Source organism: Penaeus vannamei, chromosome 35 (assembly GCF_042767895.1).
Source record: "Penaeus vannamei isolate JL-2024 chromosome 35, ASM4276789v1, whole genome shotgun sequence".
Lineage (NCBI taxonomy): Eukaryota > Metazoa > Arthropoda > Malacostraca > Decapoda > Penaeidae > Penaeus > Penaeus vannamei.
In genome coordinates this window covers 20,125,563-20,141,510 of record NC_091583.1, presented here as the reverse complement: position 1 = coordinate 20,141,510, position 15,948 = coordinate 20,125,563, and the positions used below count along the sequence as shown (strand labels likewise).

Below are 15,948 nucleotides of genomic sequence, written 5' to 3'. Positions count from 1 at the left end.
TCTGGAATATCGATTTTGATAATTTCGTGTATGATTCATAATATTTTGTAATTAGTTATGCTAAATTTTTACATTTTGTTTATGTTTTAAATTTTGAATATTTTGTCATAAATTATCACAACACAAAATTTTACAATATAACTGTGAAGAATGAAATGTAATAACATATGCATAATCCAACTTTTACGAGGGTGAGTAAATTGCAATATATTCTTATCTTATTCTATTTATTCATTTGATTATTTATTTGTTTATTCATTTATCTATTTATTTATTTATTTATTTATTTATTTGTTTGTTTGTTTGTGTATTATTTTTATTATGTATTTATTTTCTATTTATTTTTTTTTATCTATTTTTTACATTGCCGTCACCATGTATATCAATACTTATTCTAAGAAGAACGATTAACAGCACTGCAGCAATTTATGCTTTATGGAATGTCACATAAACGATTACAGACTGTCGAAAACTTAGGGGTTGGCTTTTTGCAATGATTCGTATTTAGAAGATGAGGGCTTGTAATCTCCCGAAAAAATTGGCAAATCTTCCGCCATAGTTACTGCATAATGAAATAAATATGCATCCAGGGAGTGTTGGAGTTATTGTGATATATGATATTCAATGATATTCACAGATTCATTACAACTGCAGTTCGTTGTTCAAGTGAGGGTGTTCGAAATTCACTTGTTTATATGATATTGTGTGTGTTAGTGGGAGTTTTGTGTTTTCTAATTTTCTTTATTGTAATTTGTGTTGATTTTATTACTTATTATTATTATCATTATTATTGTTATTATTATCATTATTATTGTTATTATTATTATTATTATTATTATTACTATTATTATTTATTATTATTTCCATTATCATTATCATTCTCATTATTATTATTATTATTATCATCATCATCCTGATATAATAATGATAATAATGATCATTCTTATCATTGTTATTATTATCTTAAGTAATATTATTAATATTGTTATTATCATCATTATCATACTATCATCATAATTTTTATTACCATTATTATAAATACTATCATCATTATTATTATCATTATAATAAATACTATCATCATTACCATTATTATCATTATTAATATAGTTTTTTTATTATCAATATTATTATCATTCTCATATAATAATAATAATAATAATAATTATTATTATTATTATTATCTAAATTATTATCAATATTGTTATTATTATCATTATCACTATTTTTGTTATTATCATTATTATTATTATCTATGTTATTATTATCATTATTGGCATCACCATCATTATTGGCATCATCATTATTATTGTTACCATCATCACTATTGTCATCATCATCATCATCTGTATTTTTTTAACCAGTTATCAGCAACATCTATAGCTTGATGGTTTTTGCAAATACAGTTTGCTCAGTTGAAAAATAAAGATAAATGATAAAAATAAAAATAAATAATCATAAGTTCAGATACAGCAATTTAATAAAAGATTTTGCAATAATATGATCTTTTTCTAATTATATGCCTTTTATTTCTCTCCAAATATTCCCAAGTGATGCTCTGTTTCTGATGGTTCAAAAAATATTTGTGGGAACTTTTGTAGCTAATAATTTTTGTGCATTTTGTAATTTATTTATTTGTTTCTATATTTCGATTTCTCATTCTAATGAATTATCATTTATTTGCTTCTCTGGTGATTTATATATTGGGTCTTTGATTTACTATATTGCCTGAATATCTTCTTTCATCATAATCATGTTGACTATTACTGAAGGTAAAGACTGTGTTTGTTACAATTAACAAACCACTGAATAAATTCTTATCAGAAATGTCACATGCCTGATAAACTGGTGATATAACTAAAATCATGATAACTTATAATAGATAAACATTTAACATGTTCAGTGACCCTTTATTGCAGTCTTGTATTCACACTATCATATGTTGTCAACTACTGAACTTACTCAGAGTAATAGGTTTCAATAAGGAGAAAAAAAATAATAACTTGCCCTTCCTTGTGTAATTTCAGTCATAACATACAAGCTCTTAATGTAACATACAACTTTAATACATACAATATTTATACATGGTTCAATGCATGTTATTCCACCCCAAAATTAATAAATAAAAAGGGAGGTTGAGACTATGTAACAAGTTTACATATTTAATAACCAGGATATTGTTTCTAACAAGAAGAAAAGCTAGTACATACAAATATATTCACAAGAAAAATAAATAATAATGGGAATAAGAGGAGGTTGGATAAACAGAAATATAACATTAATATTAGATTATCAAGAAATCCCATTAATCTGGAAAATAATTTTATACAATTCATACAATGAACTATAAATACAAGTATATTACAAGAAGTTCCACTTCCTCTGATGAGGTATAGCATATTGCACGTGCATTTAAAGAAGAGTACCTTTGTGTGTCAAAATGAAACACACATCCACACTCAGTATGGTCACAGTACTATCATGTTGAGTGGATATAGTTTAGCTAAACTATGGAAGATTATGATAGCATAGTTACACATTTAAATATGATTATTTGGTTGATACTGATAAGCTTCAGACAATAACTGTTATTATAAAGGGTATTCATTCTTAGTATCAATTTTCTTTTTCTTTTTTTCAGTATTGCTAACATCCCTCAACAGAAATATTCTGAACTTTCCATGCATGTAGCCGTCACTATATATCATTACAGACTCTTATATTCTAATAAAATATTATGCAGTATAAAGACCTTCAAAAAAATATTTGAAGAAAATCATTTATGGGTCGTCTTGAATATATCTTCTACACCTTAAAAGCACTATCACAAGTAAAATTTAATGCACAATTGCTTTTGCCAATCAGTCAAGAAGATGCTATTCATGCCAGTAACAAATTCTGAGAACAAGGTTGACTAGTTTATACACCTGTCTTCAAGTCATCAAATGTCATATATCAAAATAATATACTTGTTATTTATGATGCCAATATGCCTGTAACACACTTGGATAATACATCTCACACATGTCACTTCAAAAGACCTGTTACAAGTAAGTGCAACAGACTGAACCTGTCATACAACAAGTCAGCATAGGTCAAAGGTTAGGGTGTTATTTGACAACAAGCTTACCTCATGCTATACACAAGGCGACACACACCAAAAAATGTGCCATGCATTTTTGTAATACATTATTATATTGCTTGTCATATGTCAGATAATCATGCAAGTTAATACACCAAAAATATGTCACTACACAAAATATTGTAAAATCTGGGTGAATTATACAATAACACTAAAAAAAAAAAAAAAAAAAAGAGAGAGAGAGAGAGAGAAAGAAAAAGAAAAGTTGTACATCAAAGTAACTTTCACATACTAAGAATACATAACTGAAGCCAGTCAGGGAAATATATAACATACATCACACTAACATAATTATCACATTAGGGCAACAAATAGGTCATTCATCAAGGCGAGATGCTTGGAACCGTCGTTATTCAAGGTATCAAGAATCCCGCATTAAGGTAATGCACCTGATCCTTGTCAAGTCACACAGCCCCAGAGTGAAGCCTCAGGTCACAACAGTCTAGCAGGAGAGAAGAAAACAGAATGCAGTATCAGAAGAGAGAGAAAAAAATAGATCAAAATAGAACATGGTGTAGCATTCAAAATATAATCTATGCACTCGAGTAGAAGCAGAAAGAAAGAAAAGGATAGAAAACAAAATATAAAACATAGTAATCATTCTCTTATGTATTAACTCAAAGAACAACATGAGGAATAGTGACAGGGATAATAAAAGTGTGAATAATAGATAAATGAAAAAGAGAAAAAAAAGACATGAGTATAGGCACAAACAAGTCAGTGCATAACCAAGATATCAGTTAAATAAGTACATGATCTTGTTTCACACTAGCTGTACAAACACCGTAAATGATGTAAGTGTCTTCACATTCCATGCCTCATAAAGAAACCTAATTATTTCTTCCTATGAAAAACAACTACACTAATACTTAGGATATATGCCAACGACATATTCTCTAAAGTGAAAGAAAGGAAAAGTCACAATGTAAGATAAATAGCCGTAATTATACATATATAACTCAGTTCTTTATTACAGAATCAAAATAAAAAATACAACAATCTTCTGCTCTCAGCTTCCTCCCTCCATAATTAGAATCTATTACTATGTACACCAATGCTTTGTAAAAAGTACACAAGAGTTCCTAATCACTTAGAGTTTAGCAAACTTAAATATTACTTGAGCTTTTTAGAGAAATACAAACAAATAAGACTTACTCAATTCATTTGGTAATAGCAGTGAGGGTACACAAAGCCTCTTGCCACTGTAATGATAGGCCTAACAGAAAAACTGACAGATGTCTGTATATGTATAATATGTATGTGTGAATGTGCATGACTGAGTGAGGGAGAGAGAGATAGAGTGGAAATAACAGAGTGAGCTAGTATGTGTGTGAGGAGGGGTAGGGTGGGAGAGCATTGTGTCTTCATGTACCAGTGAATGTGTACTGTGTATACATACATATCTATGCAAATGCATAGATATTGATACACAGACACGGGCATCCACAGATAAATACACATACACAAAGACATACACATGCAAACACACTCACACACAATTGTATAGGAAGTTTAGAAAGAGAAAGGAGTATTCTATTGCTAAAGAATTCCAAGGCATTGCTTACTGTTTCTATTATTGCAAACAGTTTGTAAGAAAAGAGGTGTACTTGATAATTACTCATAATACCAAAGTCTTGATCAATGTTTACCACACCAGAAAAATCTTTTCCCTTTATGTAATTTTAAAAAGTTGCATTCTATTAAATTCCAATATTCATTATGAAATCAAAATTTATTCTGGAAAAGCTATTTGGATGAAATAAATACAGCAAATAATAGGCTGGTATATACCTATTCTTTTTTTCTTTGCCTTAATATTCTGCATATATTTCTATACTTGAAAGAGCATGCTTAAGCAAACAAGAGTTGTGGGATATTTACTCTGCAAGAATTTTGCATACCGAATTTCTTGCCATTTGCCTTCAAATGTACATTAATATTTTTATATATGTTCAAAAAAAGACACTCCTCTGGTTTTACCAATACACATCCATCTCTGGACACGCAAACAAAATATATCACAATATGTTAATAAGAGAATAGGGTCATCATGTGCTAGCCGATCAAAATACTTTTACGCAACGCAAAAAATACAGTTGGACAAATACGGGGGCAATATAATTTGGAAATTGCATTTAAAGCTGATTTCTTTCCATCAGTCCATTCAAGAACCACACATGATACCTTGCCAACTCTTTATTACTAGAGACCCTTTAGCTTCACTTCATCCTATCTCACAATGTACATCTGTATCCAAAAGGTTTAAATTAAAACTGGCCTATATATCCAGTGTAACAAGCTAAAGCCTCTGACTGATGACAGATCAAGTGTTAAAGGGTGAAAAAAGTATGTATTTCATCAGAATAGATTAGTATCTACATTTGATAGATAATATGAATTACAAATAGGGTATTAAGGACCAAATAAAAATTAAAAACAATAAAACAAAAAATAGTGAAGCCTTCAAAATAATTGTTTCATCAAGCACCAAATAATCTACATCCAAATAAATTTGGTAATGCCGAGCTTTTACCATTTATCATCTTAAAGCCTTAAAACTATTTAGCCTCAGAGAATGTCTCGGTGCCAAATCCAGCGTTTATTGGTGTGGTCAAATGCATGCGAGAGCCACTGTTGCTCCAGCAGGCGGTAACGGTCTTCACTTAGGTACAGAGGTTTCCCACGCCTGCAAAGATGTTCTCAAGTTATTGTAAACCTAACATGATTAGATATATCTATCTGGCTTAAAAAAACAAACAAAACAACAAGTTAATACTCTCCATGACACTTTTGCAATAAGCACAATATTACTTAAACTGCTTCAAAAACTTACTTAAGGTCACGATCCTCTTCCCCAAAGGAGTCCAGATGCACGCAACCCCAAAGACAAACTCTTGGTCCTCGTATCACTATCACTGTTGAAGAGTTGATCACCAGGAAGATGGCTGTTCCTGCTCCACAGTCTATGGCATGCTGCACACACTCACATACTTCCTGCTGCTTGCAACAAGGTTCCCGCAAGCAGACTATGGTGCCACAGAGTAGGCAAACACTTGGATCTTTAGGGACACTGTTACACTGTGAACACTGCCGTCTGTGATAGTACTGTAGAAAAAAAAGAAAAAATTGAAGTAACTATACAAGGTTAATTCAAATTTATTTAACCCCTTGGGTCTTGTTGCCTCACTGCAATCCCATGGACTAAAATACAGGCATTAGGATTAAATGAGTGGCTGCTCTGATGGGTGTGTGGTGTGTAGGATGGGCACACGCAACACTCATGTCTGGTGACAATGTTATTTTCTCTTTTCATGCATAAGCATTTTTAGCTTTTTTGCTATTTTCCAGTCTCCATATTTGTCATTTGATTTGCTTTACCCAGATGGTAATAGACTTTTTCCTTGTACAGACTCCATGTCATCTAAGTAGTAATTAACTCGGTGCATTTATCTTTTTTTTTTTTTTTATTATTATTATTTTTTTGTACTATTCAATTTTTAAAAATAGTGTACTCCCTGGAGCTGGCACTCTAGACATGGCTCATGTACATTTCTCAGTACATTTCACATTTGCTTGCCAATGGGAATAATGCAAAAGCCCCTTTCTAAATGCCAAATGAATCTAATCTAATCAAGAGGTTTGTGCAATTGTGGCAAGTCTTTTCCATGACCCTGGCCTTTGCTCATGACAGCTAGTTCATGTCATCCACCTGCAGCCATTTTTTATGATGACAGCATGTTTTCATGATATGATGGTCATGTCTTCCAGATCAAAGGGGTTAAATTATCTACTATGCTCTTTATAAATATCTAAAAACTTGGTTGATCAGAAAAACAGGAATTAAATGAGTGAATATAACATGGATATAGTATTATACAACTAGCTGGCAGTATTAGGAATATATAATTAGGGATGCATCAATTAATGACAAGAAGTGAGCAATGAAGAAGCAACCTAACCTGACAGCAATTCACACAGAAAACACACCTGAAATATGGCATCGTATGAGTGAGGCAGACGAAGGAGTCGGGGTTGTGCAAAGTTAATGGTGGTGAGGAGAGCTGATGCTGCCACTTGCGCTTGGGAAGCAAAGGTTGCAACCTCACTACACCAAACTCTTGCACCACAAGCCAAATCTCCCAGACGAGTCTCCACAGGGCTGGATACCTCACTTGCTCGATAAGTGCCACACATATTGCCTGGAAGGAGGCAGCAAGAAGAATTATTGTAAATGGAATATATTTTTCTTTCAAAAGCTGGTAAACTGATAATTTCACCTAACTACCTGTAAAAAAATAATGTATCATCTTTTGTTTTGAAGTTATTTATTACCAATTGTACCATGCCTGCATCTGATTTTTTTTCTCTATTTGCAATGTATCTCTATTTCAAATGAAAATAAGGAAAACAAACATTCTAAAAGGGGAGACTACAAAAATCCATACCCATTATTGCAGAATTGACAACTGAACAGCTATCCCATACACCTAGGTACTGTTCTAAAGTTCCACATTCTGCAAGGGGATCAGCAATGATAGGTGCATTTTCCTCCATGAGGTGTGCTTTCAGGAGTGCAGCAACACGCAAAAACTGTAGGCAAGTTTCTCGAACCTGTGAAGGCCAGGAAAGATGATTTTAGGTAATGTAATAAGTTTAAGAATACATAATCACATTGTAGATCACAAGTGTTTTGCAATCTGAATTCCAAATAAATACACATGAAAAGAAGAAAAAAATTCCACATATTCTCGTGTATTCAAAAAATATATAACTAACACATTCATACCTGGCATGTGACATCATTAACAGTCCAAGATTCCTGTGCTTGGTCAGCCAAGAGCACTTGATCATCGCAGAAGAAAGGACTGTCACGCAAAGTATTGTGAGCCAAAGCTAAAAGAGGAGCAAGTGGGCCTCCTGTTGTAGCCTGTTCACGCTGGCTTTCATTCAGTGACCGGAGAGCAGACACTGCAGCGCGCACAACCGCAACGCGATAAACACTACCAACTACACACTTTAAGTAGCCTGCAAAAGTTAGAAGTTATGTAAAAATGTAGAAATGTTATTGCAAAGCTATGAATAATCTATAATACTTCATAACAGAGGGGGGAATACTCTAATGACCTTCACTAGAAACTAATCTGATCATTACCAGAGGCTAAAATACTGTTTGCCAAAGAAATATTCCTGAATCTCATATTTATAAGATGAAACTGGAGAATGTATAAAATTAAAGTACTATATGTAATTAGTCACGTTTAAAAATTCCAGAACATATTGTCCTAAATCACACCAAAAAATTTCTGGACTTTTAACATTTTGTCCTTTACTGTTAAAACATATGAATAGCAACATTTCTCAATTGCAACATTCTTGAAGATTTGAGATTTGTCAACTCAGTCTCTGATATTGAACAGGCCATGAATGACTTAGAGGTCATTTGTAAAATAAAGGTAAACAATGCAGTCATGTGAGATGCAGGACAGAACTATCAAAGGCAATTTCTCTCTTCCAAAAGTTACTACCATGGAAAGGCCAGTGTATACATGCTTAAGTAAGTAATTCTGTAACTTACTAATAAATCTCCAACCTTTCATACCTTGATCAATCCTTGATGGCAGCAATAGAATAAGCTGCAAAAGGAGTGTCACAGGATCTCTGAGGAGTATGGGAACTTCCCTCTCTCTTAGAGTGACAGCTCCTTCACTGCCAGTCACTGGTCGCTGTGTGATGGAGGCCCAAGTCTGCCTGATCCAGTGTAATCCTCCTCCTACACCTCCAACAGATGAGTCTCCACCCCCACTCAGAATCTTCGAGTGGAATCCCAATACATGAAGAAGAGGCACTGGGGAGAAAAAACACAGCCATGTAAATAACATAACCCATGAGAAATAGTACAATTTACTTTACATTCCCAAAACAAGCATTCTGCACCAAGTAAGAACCTATACAATATATATACTTACTAAGGCAGGAACGCTTAACATCCATTTTCACATCCTCTGCTTGGTAAACCAACATTCCTCCTCGCTGAACTAACTCCACTTCTAGATTTGTCCTTAGAATGGAGGACACAAACATGAAGAGAGATGGTGTCGAGGGGTTGGATGACACATTTCGGTACTTGGCATATGTGGCGATGGTCATGTCTTCCATCATACGAGCCATCGCATTTGTCAGTGTACTGCTAAATGTCTGGTGGAAATATAATGAACAATTCATGAAATACTATGCATAATGATATCAGGTACAAATTTCCTAGTTATCTATTAAAAAAAGAAGATAATTATACATCAGTAAATTCCAGATCTTTATCCTTACACAACATACACCTCAAAAGCAATCTCAATTTCAAGTAATACTCACAGGCACAGTGAGGTCATGAAGTAACCTGTCAACCTCTTCCACCAAATCACTATCACATGTGGAGGGATGTTTTACCAAGGCAGATAAATCGCCAATTTCAGGAGAGATGGGTAACACTGCATTGCCAAGTTGTCGGCACAAAGGGCACCAATATTCACCTCTGTTGATTATAAAATATTTTAGTTTCACCTGAAGCATGGAAGTGAGAAAGAAAAGGAAGGAAAATTGTGAAGGAACAAATAATGTTACAAGAATAAAAAAAATTAATAAATACTGCACTGCAAGCAAAAAATTAACCTTATCATATTCCCTTTAAAAAAGTGTCCACATCTATCATCAAATCTGAAACCTGAACCAAAGGCAAATATCTTTCTAACCTTAAAAAAGAAAAAAAAATAAATAACACTGTCCATCTTTATATATATATATATATATATATATATATATATATATATATATATATATATATATATATATATATATATATATATATATATATATATATATATATATATATATATATATTTATAGCAGTAAATAAAAAACAAGAAAATAAAGAAGAAAACAACAACTTACTTATCCACATTCAAGGTGCTGTTAGGTCGGTGCTGTGAACGAAGAGCTAGGAGGTATGACTGGTGGCAGTCCAAGTGAAGGTGGTGTCCGCAAGTCTGTACATGGACACCTCCTTCCCAACCATTATTCATGGACACCAGCCATGAGTTCTGAAGGAGCAAAGATTGCTAAAATTTAACACCAGAAACAGCATTTCTCATATGATACAACACAAGTGAACATCACTGCTGAGGACTAATTCACTAACGTTTTAAATTTGAATAAAGAATACAATTTTAATACAAGGTAGTTTAATTATCAAAACATCTTATCACAGATTTTTACCCTATTTATGTTATCTTTTAATAAAACACTTAAAATCTAAGATACAATTACATGTCATTATTCTGTAATAAAATATATAAAGTTAAGAAAATATGGATTTACATCAGGGCAGCTCACACTTACATAGTCAAAGTATCTATTCAAGGTGTCTGCTCTTTCTTCCATAAATTGGCCTAGGGTAAACCTTCGTTGTTTTAATCTTGTTCTTTCAGAATCTGATGTAGGAACACTAAAAGGTTTCTGCTGGGAAGTTCTGTGGCCAAGAACACTGGTTGCCTGAAAATATAATTTCATTGTTAAAAAAAATGGCAGAATAGGAATAAAAACAAATTTTGGTTCCATTAAACTTACCAAAAAAATCTAAACCACAAATATAAATGGTTTAGCAAAAAATATAGATAGTGAGAAGATATCCAAATATTTACCTGTAATAACACTACAAGTCCCACTGGTCTCTCAGGAGTGGACGGTATTGATTGGTTACATATAACACAGTCATATTCTTTATGCCTCTCGGGCTGCTCTTCCTCTACTTCCATTGCATCATTCCCGCTTGCCTCTGCTTCTGCTGCTTCTGCTTTGTTCTGTTCCATGAACTGGCGTTGACGGAAGGCAAATTCCGCCATTACCCTCTTCTGTCGCTCCTTGGCACGTTTTCGCTTCTCTTCCCTTGCTCTAGCTTCTTCTTCTGAAGATGCCGAGGAGTCTTCTTCCCGTTTACAGTAGATGCGAGATATAGTGTCGAGTATCCCTTGTCTGGCAGAGGGTTCATATCGTCCTATCTTGTTGAGCAATTTGGCGATGAAGAAAGGTCCGTCTCCTATCCTTGAGTCTGATGACTCATCGAAGTTTGGACGGTAAGAATTAGGTTTCCCTGTGAGCTTGGAGTGGAGCTTGATGAGAAGAGAGATGATAGATTCTTCCACTGCAATGTATTCATCTCCAGAGTCAAGCTGTGGTAACTGAAAAAGTTGAGAAGACTTTAGTATGCATAACTCCTAATCTTAAACATTCACATAAAAGAAGGCTATAAGTATCAATAAGTTATAAAAATATTCTGTACAAATTAACAACCAAACTTTCTTAGTCTCTTGGTTACACATTTTTAGGTAAGCTGTGACGGCAATATACTATCTTAACTTAGTGACATGACTTACTGAAGAGAAATGAGAGAGTTCAGGTGTAGGAGGCGAGGTCTGCACTGAAGGAGGCATGGAACCATCCCCCCCAGCAGGTAGCAGTGCCTTGGCAGGGCCAGCTGGTCGGCGGGACCGCAGGTGCAGGGGGTGAGGCACCACATAGGACCGGCCATGGTGCCTCCTGTTACTACAGCTTGGACTGCTGCTACTGCTGCTTCTGCCACCACCACCTCTCCTTCCCACTTCTGTCCCTGCTAGCAGGGGTGGAAACTGGACTGGGGCCGGTAATGATGCTTGTGCTGCCACGCCTAGTTATGGAAGGACAATCATGTTAATGCTACACATGTATAACAAAGTTTAAAAGAAAATGGAATGAAGCTATATATAACAATAAGCATGTACATACAGTAAAACACTTAATAACAGTAGATAAAAAATAGATAAAAATTGACTCAATGACAGAAATTTTCTACAATGAATTACTCAAAAACCTAGTTATAGATGCAGTGCTGCAGCCTACCTGGAGAGCCACTCTGTGTGACTGGCACAAGCATGTTCCCTGTTGTGGGTGGAGGCAGTGCCAGAGGCGACAAGTGATCCTGTGTTGGAGTGTCTGGTGTTGTGGGAGTTTCCCCAGTGGGTACAACAGCTGAGGCTGCTTCCTGGTAGAGCACCAGCTCTGATCCTGATGGGAGTGGGCGTGGCCTTGGGGCACCATGAAGTGCTAGGCGTGGCTCTCCTCCCTCCAATTCATCCATTTCCAAGTCAGATCCATCTAACTCACCTGAAGATTTACAGAAAATTGAAAAGTAATGACTGCTTGCAAAGAAATAACAGGAGAGAGTAGTCTGCATGGCAAATTTCATAATGTACAAAAGATAACATCTTTTAAATCAGTATACACAGTCTTACAGTATAAGTACCTTCTTTCTAGCAAGAGTAGGTCTACATATATACTAACTGCAGAAACTAATCCAAAAAGTATGGAATATTATGACATCAATAATAATGTGAATTCAAAACATATAATTCAAGCATCATAATTGCACTGAACACTATATCAACACATGAATACACAGGCCCAAATCAAGACTACTCAAGGCAAACTTTTATTGAACTCTAAACCAAACCAATGTCATCCATTTATCCATTGTCTCGCACGTTTCAAACATCATTCTCAAGAGCCTGTCTAGCCTTTTGAACGTACCATCTGAGCTAGAGCTGATGGATGGAGTGGGGTTGAGATCCACTCTAGATACCACAGTATTGGCATTTGTAAAGATGTCATCTGTCAAAAACCACTTGCAAAACTGCCCATCTGGTCTGTCATCAACCTCTTCAGTCACATTTTCATAGAACTGGGCTGCAACAAGTTCACCACCTGAGAGAGACAGAGTCGAAAACTGTGTAATATATGAATACCTTCCCGGAAAGCATCAAATACACAAAAGTAGTCTAAGACATAACTGTACTCTTATATCTAATTATTATTAAAAGCCATGGTATCTCTGTCAAATAACTCTCAAATCTTATTATCACTATAGCCACTCAAAGGTAGACATCCAAATATGTTCTGTTCTTTCTGAAACCTGCAACATACTTTGTGAATGATGCTTGGCTTGGTATTCGACAGTGAGCTCCAGCAGGTACACAGTCAGAGCTAATAGATGGTCTGTGGAAGAGGTTTCATTCAATGCCTTGTAGAGGAGAACCAGGAGAACAGCATGGAAACTTCGGCAAGCAATAACTCTCTGAGGATCTGTGTATGGGCTGGTCACTGGGCTTGGTAACCGGAAAGGAGGCCATAGGCTCCCAGAGTTACTCATGTTGCCAGACTGTTTGCAGCTGAAATGAAAAAAATGCACTCCTTAATATAAAACTAAAACTCCCCTTTTTTAAAACATAGGTCACATATTCAAATATCATTACTCTATACAATTCTTGTATGTTCATAAACAAAAGAAAAATAAGTTATTTCTAAAATTACTTACTACAATTTGAATCTATCGAGAGAAGCCTGGAAATCTCTTCTTTGAACTGCTCTCAGGAGAACATAAATTGGGTCATACAGATTCTCCCAAACTTCATCTTTAGGGATATACATTCCTTGCTGCATTGTTCCTGAAGCTTCAAAGTTGGGTGCTCTATATGAGGATACCTGTGAAATCCATCAGGTTATTAGTGACCAAGATACAAAAGCACTGATTCCTTTGCCATTACATCTCTAATAAAACCAACAAATTAATAACAAGTCAAACCTGATTACACCTTCCTTCAGAAAAAGAAGGGAACCAAAATGACAAAGACCTTACCCTACTGAGCACAGTCTCAAAGTCTCGGCTCTGGGCTGCACTTCCGCATTTCTCTGGCATATATTCCATCAACTGGGAGTGAGTCTTGTCTCCCATACACAATAAAGTGACCATCTCCAGCTGTGCAAGCTCACTTTCAGTCAAACCTTGAAATATGAAATCACTCAATACAACTGCTGTTATACAAAGATAAATGTGTAGCTCACAACATGTTACTTCATTTTAGAACGACAAATAATAATTATACTTACCAATGTTAGTTCTTACAGTCATAAGAGTTGCAAGAAAAGTGAGGCATGATTCTATAATTGTCATTTCATGCTCAGAATCCAGAAAGCTGTTGGAAGCTCTGGGTGACATACTCAGTGACTCCAATACATGGAACCTAGAAATATTCAAAAGAATTGAATTTCTACTATACAAAAAATAAATGCCCAAATACACAATATTACATGCATCATACCACATATCCCTCCAAGAAATTTTTAAAAATATTTCCAATTATGAAAACTGTAAGAAACAACTGCATTACCTATCCAGCACGGTCATGATAAAATTATCTGGAGGAAGTTCCCCGGCACAGATCTGAAGGAGGTACAGATCAGCATCTACCATAGAATTACAGAAGTGACACTGAATGTACGTCATAGCCTGGCCCTTAATCTGCAAACCATTTCGTACCCAAATGCCACTCAGGATCTCATAGAACGCAGCCTGCAATTCAAAAGGATAATTGTGTTAAATGCCTACTGAGAAAAATAAACAAAAAGAGGAAGTAGAAGAAGAAAAAAAGTCCAGTTTATCAATTGTTATCCTAACATAATAATGGGGTCCTAACATAATAATAAAAAAGTACCTGTAATCTCAGAGGATGAACCATGATCAGATGAAGCAAGTCCTGCGGAGGGAGCACCTCTTCCAGCCGAGCCCCCTGAGCTCTCACAGCCTGGCACATAAATACTGAATAGTACCGATGCAATGGAAGGTGGAACGAGACCTGATAGGGATCACCCTGCAACAGAAGGATTAAATAAATCAAATGTAAAATAATGAAATCAAGTCACATTATAAATATTGTTTACATTTACTGCAATATCTAATTCTTCTCCACAATGATTCTCCTTGTAAAGTTTTCCCCAACATCTAACTATAAACTCAGGCTTCAGTCACCATCAATACATACCATGTCAGAATGAGCAAAGCCAACAGCATTGAACCAGTTATTGAGGGCATGAAGACACTGCTTTAAGACAGAGAATGTATAGTGTCTAGTTTCAGAGTCTCTGAGATGAGAGACAAGGGCCCACATGGGTGACGCAGAGGCCTCTAGCTCAGCACTAAAGGCTGCATAGTAAGTCTGAGGTTCAAACTCAATGTGCTGTGTCAGTTCTCTTACATTGACATTCATTCCTGAAAATATTGCATATAATATAAGCAAACAGAATCAAAGGTTATTTTCATTTTCATCTTTATAATTTTTTTTTTTTACATGTTTATCTATATCTTTAATTTTCAATCTGCACAGATGAACAGTCATGAAGAAGACAAGTATACACTTATCTATACAGAGCAAATGTTCAAATGTCAATTGCCTATTCAATAAATGGTCTGTACCAATGACAATATTTCTATAAACAAGATTTTATCTACTTTTTTTTCTATTGTGAAAATGGGATCAATAATAATGCAAGGAATTTCTTTAGTCCATTATTCATTCTTCACAAATCTATTATAATGAAATACTTATCAGACATAACTTCAATGCTTACCTTGGAACATGGACAGAAATGAAAACCATTCCTGTATGAGTCTTTGGTCACTCATAAATTTGACAGCTATGGGTTTGTGTGAGAGTACATTGTTAAGGTCTGATACCAGTGGCCAGTAGCAGTGGTTTTTCATTACATGATCACCACAGTTCACGACTCTATGGGTATTCCGCAATTTATCTGAGGAAAAAAGCAGTTTGTGTAGGTACTCTTCAGTTATTCCTAATGATAAAGAGCATTATATTCAAATAAAAGTTGAACTCACTCATCTAATCCATTTCGTAAAAGCACTTTCCCATCAAGACATTACTCAACCCTTA

General features: G+C 34.8%; 1 protein-coding gene across 5 annotated transcripts in view; it reads right to left on the bottom strand.

Moving 5' to 3' along the window:
- Nucleotides 1–2,003: 2,003 nt before the first annotated feature.
- The window catches only part of Ubr3 (Ubr3 ubiquitin ligase), a 211,345-nt gene continuing 197,400 nt past the window's right edge, over nucleotides 2,004–15,948 (bottom strand). For 4 of the 5 annotated variants that reach the window (XM_070114080.1, XM_070114079.1, XM_070114081.1 and 1 more), the window contains exons 11-32: nucleotides 15,629–15,808; nucleotides 15,043–15,269; nucleotides 14,716–14,871; nucleotides 14,392–14,573; nucleotides 14,111–14,244; nucleotides 13,860–14,005; nucleotides 13,539–13,705; nucleotides 13,148–13,392; nucleotides 12,755–12,928; nucleotides 12,068–12,331; nucleotides 11,566–11,855; nucleotides 10,834–11,370; nucleotides 10,532–10,684; nucleotides 10,085–10,233; nucleotides 9,509–9,668; nucleotides 9,109–9,337; nucleotides 8,742–8,987; nucleotides 7,929–8,167; nucleotides 7,588–7,753; nucleotides 7,130–7,341; nucleotides 5,976–6,247; nucleotides 2,004–5,828 (exon numbers count right to left, since the gene is read on the bottom strand). In XM_070114080.1, the coding sequence (XP_069970181.1) occupies nucleotides 5,711–5,828; nucleotides 5,976–6,247; nucleotides 7,130–7,341; nucleotides 7,588–7,753; nucleotides 7,929–8,167; nucleotides 8,742–8,987; nucleotides 9,109–9,337; nucleotides 9,509–9,668; nucleotides 10,085–10,233; nucleotides 10,532–10,684; nucleotides 10,834–11,370; nucleotides 11,566–11,855; nucleotides 12,068–12,331; nucleotides 12,755–12,928; nucleotides 13,148–13,392; nucleotides 13,539–13,705; nucleotides 13,860–14,005; nucleotides 14,111–14,244; nucleotides 14,392–14,573; nucleotides 14,716–14,871; nucleotides 15,043–15,269; nucleotides 15,629–15,808 (4,646 nt within the window). In that variant the 3' untranslated portion in view covers nucleotides 2,004–5,710. The remainder of the gene's footprint in view (nucleotides 5,829–5,975; nucleotides 6,248–7,129; nucleotides 7,342–7,587; nucleotides 7,754–7,928; nucleotides 8,168–8,741; nucleotides 8,988–9,108; nucleotides 9,338–9,508; nucleotides 9,669–10,084; nucleotides 10,234–10,531; nucleotides 10,685–10,833; nucleotides 11,371–11,565; nucleotides 11,856–12,067; nucleotides 12,332–12,754; nucleotides 12,929–13,147; nucleotides 13,393–13,538; nucleotides 13,706–13,859; nucleotides 14,006–14,110; nucleotides 14,245–14,391; nucleotides 14,574–14,715; nucleotides 14,872–15,042; nucleotides 15,270–15,628; nucleotides 15,809–15,948) is intronic. The other variant, XM_070114083.1, reaches the window with a different exon arrangement.